This window comes from Falco punctatus (assembly GCF_963210335.1).
Source record: "Falco punctatus genome assembly, chromosome: 10".
Lineage (NCBI taxonomy): Eukaryota > Metazoa > Chordata > Aves > Falconiformes > Falconidae > Falco > Falco punctatus.
Window position 1 is genome coordinate 31,860,722 of NC_137590.1, and position 13,907 is coordinate 31,874,628.

The 13,907-nt window shown below is 37.4% G+C and overlaps 1 protein-coding gene across 12 annotated transcripts in view; it reads right to left on the minus strand.

The window, feature by feature from the left end:
* The window catches only part of SOX6 (SRY-box transcription factor 6), a 372,602-nt gene that overhangs the window by 59,886 nt on the left and 298,809 nt on the right, over window positions 1-13,907 (minus strand). For all 12 annotated transcript variants that reach the window (XM_080404703.1, XM_080404708.1, XM_080404705.1 and 9 more), the window contains 2 exons: window positions 5,479-5,628; window positions 1,468-1,648 (listed from right to left, as the gene is read on the minus strand). In XM_080404703.1, the coding sequence (XP_080260829.1) occupies window positions 1,468-1,648; window positions 5,479-5,628 (331 nt within the window). The remainder of the gene's footprint in view (window positions 1-1,467; window positions 1,649-5,478; window positions 5,629-13,907) is intronic.

The window sequence follows — 13,907 nt, forward strand, 5'->3', positions numbered from 1 at the left end:
GAATTTATTGTAAAAATGGAGCAAAAGCTCCTGTGTTGCTTGCTGATTTTTGACATTTCCCTGGCTTCTTTTACACTTAAGGATTGAGAGGACAAGGTTTTATGACTGCATGAAAAATATTCACACCTTAGGTGTATCTTCTCTAGCCATTTCTCTGGAATAGTCTGTGACATCAAACTGGAATGTCACTTCTAAATGTTAGATAGTGCAGTGATACCTGGAAATAAATTGACATTGTAGAATATCTAGCTAGCTGCAGAAAGTACCTTTCAGAGATCATGATGTTCCCAAGTGTTTTGGGAATGGAACAAATCATAATTTTTATATATTTAATGTATGTATTTAACATATCTGTTCGTTATTCACAAGTGTTTCTATATATTTTACAAGTACTCTTGAGGTACAGATTGTGAATAAGTGGTCTGTAGTAAGTATTTAGTCACTGTTAAAATTTACTATTTGAACTTTAGGGCTGATCATCTACATTTTGCAGCTCTTGATTCTGTTTCTTGACTGGTTAAGGTAGTCTTGATACATAGTTTTCAGATCAATTTTGTTTCACTACTTATTAAGCTTTATTTCTTAATTAAAGAATCTTGAACACAGGTCAAAAATTCCCTATTTGGAACCATATAAATTAACAATTCTTGACAGATGGGTGAACAAATAATGAAAACATGAACAAATAATAAAATAAACTGGCTAGACTGAAGCCTTTCTGTCTTTGTTAAAAAAAAAAAAAAAAAAAAAAGAAAATAATATATTCAGCACGTGGTCTTTGTAAGATGAACTTAATACCAAGCATGCAGAGGATTAGATTTCTTTTAGAATGCTGTTCTGGGTAAAACTAATGGTATATTTGGGCTAAGTAGTTGAAAACCTCATTTGAAGTTACCTTCTTGCCTGGCTTGTGGTTTACTGTAAACCATGGACATACTGAGTGTTCCCGGACCATGGTTCAAGAGAGTGCATGAAAACTTGTGCATTGCAGGTACACTAATCACATGAGTCATTATGTGTGTATTTCTAGTATCTAGTCAGGCTCTATGTGTGCGCAAAGATTTTTTGTTTGTTTGTTTAATCCAGAGGTTAAAATTCAAAAGTTAACTTTGCATATATACACCCAATTGGTGACTTTGAGGAAAATGCTCATACAAACCCATTTTACACATTTTATATATGCATCTCCATCTACTTACTCTGTATATATTTCTATGTATGTATATTTCTTACATTATATATTTATTTGCTGAATTTCTTGTAGATGCATATCATTGCTGCATCATTTTGGTTACTCTTGTAAAACCTTGGCAAGGTTTTACAAATCTTTTCTGCAATTTTGTTTCCCCATTTTAAACAGAAATGTAGGCCCAAATATCTACTGAATTCAGAAGTAAGTGTGCTGAAGCTCAGATTTCATGTAGAAAACTTGCCAGTTTTCCCATTTCCCCGGGACAGATTAGTTACCTAAAGAGGATCCTCTTCCCAGAGATCCACCAATCGGGCTGGGGATGCCACTCTTGTTTGTCACTGTCACTGGACTGCTTTTACTAGCTGGGAAGAGGTTCTGTGTTGGAGACGTTGGGGATTTGACAGGTTCAGCTGTTTTGGGTCGGGCTGAAAGATTCAGTGGCTGGGCTGCTTCATCCTACGAGAGTTTAATGTAAATAATTATTAGGAAAAGACAAATGAACACATCATTTTGCAAGCAGCAGTTACTTTACACCTCGAAGACAATACCACATTCTCCAGCAATAATAACAAAAGAAGCTAATTATCTGCCTCCTTTAAGATTCAACGAAAGGAAACCTCATTAATTTCTCTGTGTTATGCTTCTATTTACATTAACTATGTGGCTGGATCGTTCTTTTTGCCAAATTAAAATTTGAATTAGCTCACATTACAGCTTAATTTCCTAATGTGTTTTCGGAGATCTATATTAACCTAGGGCATTTACAAAGAATTATTTAAAATTTCCAGCAGCTCAGTAATGCTTTTGCATTGGTTCTATTTGAAAAGTTCCTGGCACTATAAAAATAAGTTATGTAGCTTATTTTTAAATGTATTAGAAACTAAGGAATCAGAAGTACTTCTATGAAAGAATCATTTGAAAACCCTGACAGTTTTTTGGCCCACATTTAATGCTGCTGCTAACTTATGCAATCCATGCATCTTATTTTGAGTGCATCTTTTGTTTAGTAAAACAATCTATGCTGTTTCCCCATAACAGGAGATAAGAATTTCACTGAATTAAAATTCCTTCAATTACTATGGTAATAAATGCATACTATATAAATTTCAAAATATATTTTATTTTCTACTATTTCATTTTGTATATTTTACAGTATTTTATTATTCAAATGTGTCATGTATTTTTGACAGATTTATGTAAAATCAATTTTTTTTACACATAAATGGTATTCTGCTTCTTGTTTGATTCTTCTGTATTATTTCTGTATCCTGTAGTTATTCCTGCTGCACTCAGCCTTTAATGTATCTGTATGTTTATTTGTATACAGAGAAGGAATGTTTTTTAAGGGTATGTAAATCTCGTATCAGCACTTTTATATATTTTGATACTTCTCATAGGCAATTATGAAAGAAATTTTCTCTGACATATATCTCTTTTTTCAATGCTATAGGAGAATAAGTCCATCAAAGAAATATCTTAACTTTTAGAATAAGACTCATCCAAGCAATTAATCTCTTTGATCAGGATATCAACAACGTAACCCTCTTCCCATTCTTTGAGCTTGTTCCATTTGCTTAATATGTTAAGCAAGACAGAGCATTTGGAAAATTGTGAAACTGATTTTCTGTAATTAAAGAGCCCAGTAAGACATACTTAAAATATGCCCAAAGCAGAATTAGGCTAGAATATCGTCCATATTTTAAAACACTGCACTGATCACTTCAAAGCTTAGCAATACATGTCAGAAGACAATAATACGCTACATTATCTCATCTTTTCTGTTCTCCTTACTGTCAAGCAGTGATTTAGCAACATACATTTGATCATACAAATGCATTAAACAGGAAAATGTAACAAACAGGTATTTATAATGCCATCATACCTCCGGTTTTAAACTATTTCCTTAAAAGTGCATGACATTTTTGTTCTTCTTGACCTTGCAGTGTGCACAAATGTCCACACCTGTTCAGAGTCCAAGTGAAAGCAGAAACCCAAAGGTATAAGGGGCATAGTCCATTCTTATGCTTTGTGCCCATGTTTATATGCAAGCTGTTTCCTTACACAGATACAAAGTGGCTTCAATAAATTTCTTTAAGAGTTCAGAGTCCCTTTCCGACTATGAAGTTTGCCAGACTAGGTACTGTGAGCGTGTACACATAATGTATCTATGCTACTATGTGCAATTTCCAAATAATTTTCTGCCTAGTACTGATACAATCGTGAAAAAAAAACTAAACACTGCCAGAACCTGTTTGTTTGCACTTCATAGACAGCATTCTCATTTCAGCGAGGCAATCAAAAAGCTGGAAAACATTCTGGTCACTGACTTAAAAAGCCCCTATCATTACTTTTGAAAGATCAGACTCCTGTAAAAGAATTCCATTAGTTCTATAAATAATGCATGTAGTTAATAGAAACAACTGTTTAAAAACAGAGAAAATATAGAGGATTTGTTAAGCAACGTATGACCACCAAAACTGTCATGTCTCATAAAGGTAAAAATTTGCGTATGGGTACTGTTTCTATACTAATAATTAATTTCTTCATTAGCCATTGGTATTTGTCCACACAAAGCAGTGTTTATCTTTAATATTTTCAATGCAATAGCGTGCTTAATAAAAACAACAATAAAAAGGCTTCTCTTTTATTAACATATATTTCAGTCCATTCAAGTTAAATTATGTAGGGAAACCCCCAAGAATTTGCATGTGGTCAACGCTGTAATAGGACTCAGCTGGCCACAAAGCTGGAATGGTATTGGCCTTGGTTCAAGGAGATATGTGCTTGAATTTAACCAGGGAAAATTTTACTCATATAGTAAAGGTTTGGTTTGGTGTAGATCCATTTGGCTCACTCATGAAATTACTTTTTCACATTAAAGTAGTCAGTAGTATATTCTCAATACCATAAATCATTGGTGTTAGGTATCACTAGACTATGGCAACTTGCTGAAACAGTTGGGCTTTGCTTTTGGTGGCTTCTGTATTGACCATAACAAACTCTGCATATGTGGTAAATTTCACTGACTGCTTTCAAGCCTGGCATTGGATTACAAGAGGTAAAATATTGGACTAATACACATCCACAGTTAAGTAAAGTGAACGCCTTGCTAAATAAATGTTAGATCTGGCCATAATGGAATAGTTTTTATTTATTAGTACTCTCAGCGTAGCAAAAAAGTGTCATAGAAATTTATCAGCCCAGGCAGAAATATCTACTCACCCACACTTTACCATGATGATTGATGATAATGAAAAAAAAGAATGATATTTTACTCTCATGTCAAAAAATAATAATAAAAAAGAAACCCTCACCTCAAGCGAGTAAAATCTTCCCAGGCTGATTCAAGGCTAAGGACTGTGTCCCTGTAAGGTGTTAGCAGCTAGCAAAAAAGTGCGTTTTCTCTCTCTCTCCACAGTCACTCTGTGCCTTCTTTAGATCTAGTTTAATAGTTCTGCTTTTATAGTGCTATCATTCAACTTGGTAAAACGTCTAAACGTTGGTGTTTTTTAACAGTCTGAATTAAGTTGCTTCTGAGCATATTTGGTCTTATGAAATTCAGAACAACTGTAGGAGAACACAGCAATAAAAGCCAGCCAGTTCCACCCAAAGGTATGAGCTGCACCACAGATTTCATGGGGTGCACGATGTTCATTTCAAGCTGCTGGCAAATGCCATGTTGTAGCTGCCTCGTTCCAAGCAAGTGAGAATAAGCAGGCACAAGCATTCAGCAATGGCGCAAAACCAACAAGGAGCAGCCCGGTTGTCAGCAGCTGTGTGAAATCAGCAAAAGTCAAATCAATCTGCAGTGACACAATATTTCCCTCGAGTCCTGACTTACATCTTATTTTTATGTGAGGTTTTTCCAAAATTGTTGAATAAGTACAACTAGAGATTTGTAAAATAATTAGAAAATCTACAGACTCTCTCTCACCCTAACAATGAAAGCTCGCACCACATTTTAAGATACTCAAAAATTCAATATGAAACAATGGACACCGTTTATGCACATGACTAGCTTAAAAAATAACCTTGAAAATATCACATTTTACTGATGAATCTGTTGTGCTGCTTGTGGTAGCAAGAGGGATGCCTGGCATTTTTGGAAGCAAGAAGTAAACGCTCTCTTCTCTTCTGTATGCTGATAATAGAGTACTAAACCTGAAAATTTTATTTTAATATTGAAGAACTTCCACATGGTTCAACTTCCAATTGTAAAACAATTAAATAGACCATGTAATCTCACTGCCCTTTTCAGATACCACTTTTTCTTTACTGAAAAATACCTTAACTTGAGTTACCGGGCTGGTCCCTCTCTTCTCATTTTTCATTCCAGTGGGTGAGAGTGCCCCCGTTGTATTTGGTGGCTGTGGAGTAGATGGCATTTTGGCTCCAGGAGAAACTTGCATGCTTGCCAGCTGAGCTGCATACAGTTGCTGGAAGACAAGAAGATATATAATATATTCTTGCAAAATTCCTAAGAAACGAAGCTGTAAATGTACATACTTTTTATTGCTCTGCTATTTCTTCCCTTAAAAGAAATAGATATTTTTTTTCAGCACTTTCTTGTCTGTGTTTTTTCCCTTCTTGTTAGGGGCTTTTCCCTTCTTGTAAAAGAAAAAAAAAATGACTGGAAAACTCCACACCCCAGTATCTTTTTTCTTAATTTGACTTTTAGCTGTTTTGTTGGGTTTTTTTCCTTCTTGCTAATGATGGTCATGGTAATGAGTGAAAGGTTATTCTGTGCCCTAATACTAAAAACAAAATTGGCAAAGTTATAAGGCTGTTTATGAAAAGGAGGTATAAACCCCTGTCAGAAACAAAAAAATACTTCAGGTCTTTCTGTTCTTACCCAGAAATTATCCACCAACTCCAGAACCTCTGCTGGCAGCTGACATAGGAATGGTTTGCTACCAAAAGGCAATGTTGCATCTTCTCTATACAGCAATGGAAGTTAAAATAGATGACAGGGCATGTCTCCATCTTGCTGTATGGTGATTGTTGTAACTTCTATAAATGCTAATAAGGAAAGTAGGCCTTAAAATTTCCTGTATGTAGTGATGAAAATCCAAAAACACCCTCATGGAATTTTTTAAAAATTTTAACTGAAACATAATAAAACATTTGTGTATTAAAATAAGCTATTCCTACCAATATAAAATATTTACTGAAAAAAACCAAATAGGTTTAATTTCCTTCCAGTGACCAAATTTAAACCCTCACCTTGAATTAGCATCAGCCATAATTCTTCTACCATAAACAGGGAAGATCCTAATCCCTCTTCTACATATAGATCTATATAAACTTTGCCTTATTAGTCAGAAAAAAGCCAGGTGGTTTGTATGTAATTTCCAACATTACTATCATTCAGATGGACAAATAAAAAAAATTACAGTAATCAAAAGCAGACCTTTCAGCACATGTAATTAAATGAAAGCTTAATAAAGAATAATTTGCAAGAGCCAGATGTGCTTATGTCATAATTGTTGCTTTCTTTGGAACAATTTCTCTAATATAACAAGCCTCCACAGAAATGAAAGTTACACAATACTATAAGCTCAGTGACTCAGTGGCTAGACAAACGTGTAAAGGAGGGGCAGAGTCAGAACTCTGGGTGACAAATGAAAACTTTTTTGATTCTTTGTTTGTTTCCTGCCACCCTTTTCAGTACCACACAGGGGCTACAAAAGGATCACAAATTAATATTTTGCAATCAACAGTGTTTAAATATTTTGGCTAAGGTATTATTTTTTTCTGCACTAGAAAACTAGAACAATTGAAAATAGAAAAAAGTCCCAGCTTTTGGTGATGTCCTGGATACTGAAAATGAAGTATACTGTATACAGTAGTAAGTGGGAAGGGGGTTTCCCTACTACTGGGATCTTATCCCTTTTAGCATATTCTTCAGTTCGAGCTATCCTTGCTTAATAGGATGTTCTGCTTATATGAGAGTAAGAAGCACATTTCACAAAGTTCTGAAAGCCTGCACATTCTCGGCTCAGAAATAATTAGTCACCATACTATGAACAAGATGATACAATAAACTTGATTACAATTTAAAGACAGAACCCAAAGGTTATAATGGCTTTCTCAGTGTTCTGTACTTTCTCTATTAAAATAAGGTTTTTTGTTGGTTTGGGGAGGGGGGGGGTTGTTTGTTTTTTGTTTTGTTTTGTTGTGGGTTTTTTTTTAACATTAGGAACCAACTTAACATCTACTTCAGATATCTGGGGGAGATGACTTAGATTTTACTAAAAGTAGACTAAAACTTTAGTACATAATATAGTGTGTATTGCATTTTCAAGAGCAGGAAATGAATTCTATGTAAAAACAAATGCAGGTTTATCAAGTAAAGTTCAAAAGAATTTTCTTCTCCCTTCTCAGGTAAGCCATCAGGGCAAAGAAGGTGGGGTATGAGTCATTCTTTCTACAATATTCAGTCTTTCTTAGAGGATAAAAGTTGACACTGATGGAAAGCAGCACAGTGTGATGGGTTAACCCAGGCTGCTGCCAGCCCCTCTCTGCCACCCCCTCAACAGGATTGGGGAGAAAATAACATGGAAAAGCTCACAGGTTGAGATAAAGACAGGGAGATCGCTTACCAGTTACCGACATGGGCAAAACAGACTTGGTTTGGGGAAAATTAATTTAATTTATTGTCAATTACAATAGAGCTGGATGGTAAGAGACAGATGAAGACTAAAATCCCCTATCTCTGCCATTTTACCAGGCTTGGCTTCACTCCATTCCTGTCACGTCTGTCTTCTCCCACTCCAGCCTGGCTGCTGGCAGCGCTGTCCCTCACGTTTTGTACCTCGCTTTTCACTGCTGGTGCAGCCTTGTGCCCTTTCCAGAGTGCGTATTCCTGGGGTGCCACCAGCCTGGCTGGTGGCTTTGCTTGCCCTGTGGTAGGGCCACTGAGGGACCAGCTGGGGCTGCCCAGGACCAGCACAGGGCAACCCCAGGCCTCTCCTCATGGCTGCTGCCTCTCCTCATGACCACCGCCTCTCCCCACAGTGGCTGCCTCTCCTCACGGCTGTCACCTCTCCTCACAGCCACTGCCTCTCCCCACAACCACCACCTCTCCTCACAGCCACCACCTCTCCTCACGGCAGCCACCTCTCCTCATGGCTGCCGCCTCTTCTCACAGCCACTGCCTCTTCTCACAGCGGCCACTTCTCCTCACGACCACCCTCTCCTCACAGACATGGCCTCTCCTCACAGCCACCGCCTCTTCTCATGACCACCCTCTCCTCACAGCCACGGACTAGCCTCACAGCCACCACCTCACAGACACAGCCTCTTCTCACAGCCACCACCTCACAGACACAGCCTCTTCTCACAGCCACCACCTCACAGACACAGCCTCTTCTCACAGCCACCACCTCTCCTCATGACCACTGCCCCTCCCCATGACCACCACCTCTCCTCACAGCCACCACCTCTCCTCACGGAAGCAGCCCCACAGCCTGCGGGCTGGACACACATGGCTAATGGGATTTGTAGCCCAGTTAGCCATTACAAGGAAGCAAAAGTGCATTTATCATGTCCAGAAGCTGCAGTCATGGTGTAGCTGTGTCATGAGCAGATATCTCAAGACCACCAAGAAGAGAGGGACATATGCCAGCAGCCCGAGAAGGGCTGGTGGGTGACCTGGCACCTCAGCCCCAGTAGGACAGGCAACCGGGACGTCCACAGCACTTTCAAGGGTCACAGAGAGAGCAGCAAAAACCAAGCGGGCCGTTACAGTGACTGCCTAGAAAACCATTTGATTTTGGAAATACAAACATTAAAAGCAGAATAAAATTAGAATTATACACCACTCCCCTTCCAGTGTGTGGAGGGTGGTATTAGCAAGTAGTGTGAGGATGAAATGTTTCTAAAGGGTCACAGATAATAAAAGAAATCTTGTCATTTATATATGTGTATATATAATTCACCACTGGGTTACTCCAAGGTCATAGTACTGGCTTTAGGGTAGCGTTTCTATAAATTCTTTTACTCCATAAAAGCAAATGTAAAAATAAGAAACACTAATTAGCTTTCTGGTTTGCTTACAACAAAGCTGTTCCACAAACAAGTGCAAATCTTGCAAGAATTCGCACTAGCGCTAGCGACAGTGCTGTGTGGATTGGAAGGCTGTACAACTTCTGAACACCAGTTTGCATGGGGAGCTAGCCAGTCGGGAAAGATATGTGCACACTGCCGTTGCAGGGATGAAACGGATATTTTTGCAATTACCACTGTTGTGGCTTGAAACAGCAAATGAGGACCTCACATTGAGATGGTCAGGTTGTGAGGCTTTTATTTGCAATATTAAGGAGGGGAGGAGGGGGGAAACCCAAACATTGCATTGTTAACTTTTAATGCTCAAAAGCAAAAAGTTTCAATGCATCTTTTCTGTTGAAATTCTAACCTACTGACTATTGAATAGTGACTAAAAACATTAACCTAGCACATAAAGAGCATTTCATAACCCTCATGCCAGCCACTGACTCAGAAGGCTCTTCATTACAAATTAGATATTAAAAACCATCAAGTATTCATGATTGTTTTAAGGAGCCTTAAAAATATATACCCTGTTCTTTAGTTTTTTTAAAAGGTCACTAAATTAGATTCTTACAATTCAGTTCCCAGCATCTAAAGATAAGTAGTGCTGCTTTTGAGTTACTGAGTGCTCCTGAAATTGAAAACAATTTTGAAAACCAGCTCACTTAAGGGACGTGAGTAAGGATGTAGTTTTACAGTTTGCAGAGCCAGTTTTCTTCTAATGTCGTGATCTGACACAAGAGTGGGATTCTGCAATGCTGCAAGTCTCAAGGCACTGGCAAGTCTCACATTTAGGCACCTGTGAACTTCCAGGCTTATGGACTTAAGCAGTTGTTACTGAAATCTTATTCCACCTGTAATCAACTAAAAACCTGAGGGGAATTTATGGAAGCTGGAGGTCACTATGAGTCTGAATGATGTTCATCTACCTAACAAAGATGGCAGATGAGTGGGAAACCACTGTACTCAGCATGTGCACAGCAATGCACAAGTGCATACTGATTTTTTTGCCTGGAAACAGCAGAATTCATACTAAGCCTTTGCTATAGCTTAGAGCTACCATCCAAGAAGAACTGAATAACTAACAAAAATAATAATCCAGGGGTGGTGGTATTTTCTGCTTCAGAAATTGCCTATGGCATTTGATGAATTATTTCCATTTTCACCCTTTTTATATAAAGTATCATCCATGATTTAAAATTTGTCAAAAACCCTATAAACTAATAATAGAGCACCTTGACCGATCCAAATGTTAAAACTTTTCTTAATGCCGTCCAAGTTTCACAATGCCTTTGCAAGATATTTTCACAGTACAGAAGCATAACTGCCTTTGCTGCCAGTGTTCATTAATGCCACGCCAGAGGACATAGGCCTTTGTCTTATGCATCCCTTTCACAGGTTTCAACACTTTTTCTATAGTTTTCCAACTAACTTTCAATAATCAAAACTCTTTCACTAGCTCAGGTCCCTTGCCCGTATGACTTCTTGCTTCCACGTAGGCCTGTGACATTCCTAGACGCATGCTCCGCCACATGACATGGAGCACAGCAAATAAGCACAGCGCAAAGCTTTCCAGGCACCAGCTGCTTCCTTTTTTTACAGCAGAAATGCTGACACTTGCCTCTTAGGATGTATCTAAAGGAATTAATAAAGGTGAAGAATTTTGAGGATCAAATTTTACAGATGTAACACATGGTGAGGAAAGTAGAACAGGCCTTAAATCAACACAGGTCAGAGAGATCTGCACTGACAACAACTTGTTAACTTTGTGACAGGCTGTTTTACCACCTAAACAGAACTATGATAATCGTAACATTCTTATCAGTGCCTTGTCGATGACGGGACTTATGAAAAAAGTTTGTTTAGAGAAGATATTTCAATAAAGAGAAAGTGATCAGCTGCTGCATAGGAGAGAGGAAGTTCAGATGTATGGGTCCAGGGAGGAAATGAGAGAGCAGTTGCACTTGTATATATGAGAAGATAAAGCAAGGTCTGAAGACATTTCAACTGACTGTGTTGGTGAGGAAGAATTTGGTCACAGCAGTGGCGATACAATTCAGACATTGTTTTTGCAGCAGAATTCTGAAGAAACTATAGCAAAGCCATATGTGACACACAGAGGTAAGAAAGAGAGCGTTGAGATACTCAGTGTAGCAAATAATCAAAGTGCATGTGATGAGGGCTGGCCTAGCATGATGAATTGCAATGGATGTACTTGGAAGATGCCCCACAAAGAAATTCAGTAGAAGGTGGCTTGATTCCAGAAGGAAGGAATCTGTTCTAGAAACATTTACCCTTTTATTTTGTTTTACTAAGATTTATGGCCAGAATGTAAAAACCTTCTCCTTTTCCTGTATTTGTACATTATTTCTCCAAAGGTGCTAGAATAATTTATTTTTTTTCTCAGAAACAAATGATAATTTTTATGGACCCTAATTAATTCTAAAGTCTTCCATTACTAAAAATGCAAGTTCTATGCCACATCTTCAACAAATACATTTGCTACAGTAAATGAAACTGAACAATAAAACTACTGAGAATCAAGTGAGAATCCTTATTTGTCAGCATTTTAAACAAATTGTGCAAAGCTGAAATATCTTATTTATAGAGATGAAAGTTCAGCTATTTAGACAATGAGTAATTTGGTTTCTAAAGATGAAAAACTCTAAGGAGTGACTGCAAGTGCTATTGAAATCCTGCACTACAAGAGGTAATGCAGTTATTTTTTTCTGTAGTATATTTAGTACATAGTGTTGCAAATATATAATTCCAAAATTTTCCTTTCGAATATGTAACATGCAATAATAATACTTAGAAATGTCTGATCACAAAGGGCTTTTGCAAGCTCACTGAAACCAGTAACATCTTTACTATTTCCAGTGCACATTTCTGAAAAGAACCTACCCAAAATAAAAGCCACTGTTGGTGGGACTGCTTATTTTTTATTATTGGTTAAAGGTGCTTAAAATAAGCTTGATGCTGAACAGATTAAAGGAAACAGAGACTTTGTTTGAAAAAGTTTTTCTTCTGTTTGGAGAAAGAATGGATTAGTGCTCAAACCCATGGTTTTGGGTATCATAGATAGCAACTGTGGAAAGTAAGGTTAAGTGCTGACCTGAGCCCGATGTCACTGGTATAGCCTTCAGCAGTTCAGGCATGGTAACCTTTTCAAAAAGCAGTGCAGAAGCATAAATGTCCTACTCAAAAATTTCACACACATCTTAATTTAAGTGCAAGAACTGTTTCTAAAGAAACATTAATTGCACTTATTCCTTCCTATTGTTGTATATCAATGTCTTTTTTTTTATAATGGCATGTCTTTTGCAACAAATATGCTTAGTGACTAACACTGCAGTTGAGACCTCTAACTTAGCACCAAGATAAGAAATGGAGTTATTGGCTTACATATATATATATATATTTTCTTACAAAAACCGCATGTGGTTATTTTTCTTTTTGGTTTAAGACGGTTTTTATGCAGATCCTTAGAGTGAGAGGTAGGTTAACAGAAAACGACATCCAGAAACACAAGACAGCCTAGAGTAACTCATCAGCAGCTTAACCATGTGACAAGCCCAGGGGCAACTCGAAGGCAGCTACTGCCTGTGGAGTCTGCCAAGAAGCCAGATGCCATCACCAGAAAAACACCTTCCACAGCTCAGCATCTGTGTTCTAGCTGTGCTCTCCACACAAAAGGAAAAGGAGGATAAGGGGAAAGAGGAGGAAAGGTGCATATAAAATTGTTAAAGGAAATGTACATACACATGAAAGCAACACTTACTTCAATTTAAAAATCTAAAACTTTGAAAAATCAAAGCTTTTGCTGATGAAATCAAGATCCCTTCAAATTAATAGATAGTATGTCTTATGCTAAAAGTCTACGTTTTCTTTTGTTTTACAATATAATTCTGCAGGCACTACCTGCTAAAACAAGATATGTTATAAATTTGTTCTGATGAAATTTGGATGTGTCAGTAGCGTTTTATCAGTTTGTTCTAAGAAAAGTAATAACAAATGACAATAAGGTAAGTTTTACAGATTTGCTAGTACTGTGGACCAGACCCTCCTCTGATTTTAGTAATAATCGCCTACTATCAAGGACCAAGTATGCAACATTAACTTAACTGACAGGTTTTTGCTAAATAACTGAGAACTATTTGGTTTTACATGGGTATATCTGAAATGGCATCAATCAAGTACAGCTACATGAAGATGGAGTAACAATTAGGGGGAAAGTGTTTAATTTAGAAATATGATACATAACAAGTAACAGTACACTGCAAATACATCTTTTCCTATACAGAATCCAAGTGTCATCATTCTTTTCTTTCCCCTGTTTGTACATGCCTAACCTATCCACAGTGGACATAACATTCTGATTTTAAACACCTATATATCACCCTGGTGCAAAGTCTGCTCATTGTTACAGAGTGTTAATAGCCTCTACTTCTTATAATAATGTACCAAATACCTTTGCAAAAAGGCGTTCAGGTGTAACACGAACAGGCAGCTAATGAATTATCATAACTAATGTCATAATAACAAGGATTGTTGCAGTGATTATTTATGCACTTGCTAGCTAATGTGCTTTCGGATTTCTTAAAGCCCAATATGTGCAAACAAACGAACTGTGTTTGTGAAAATACAAATAATACATTTTGTAGTT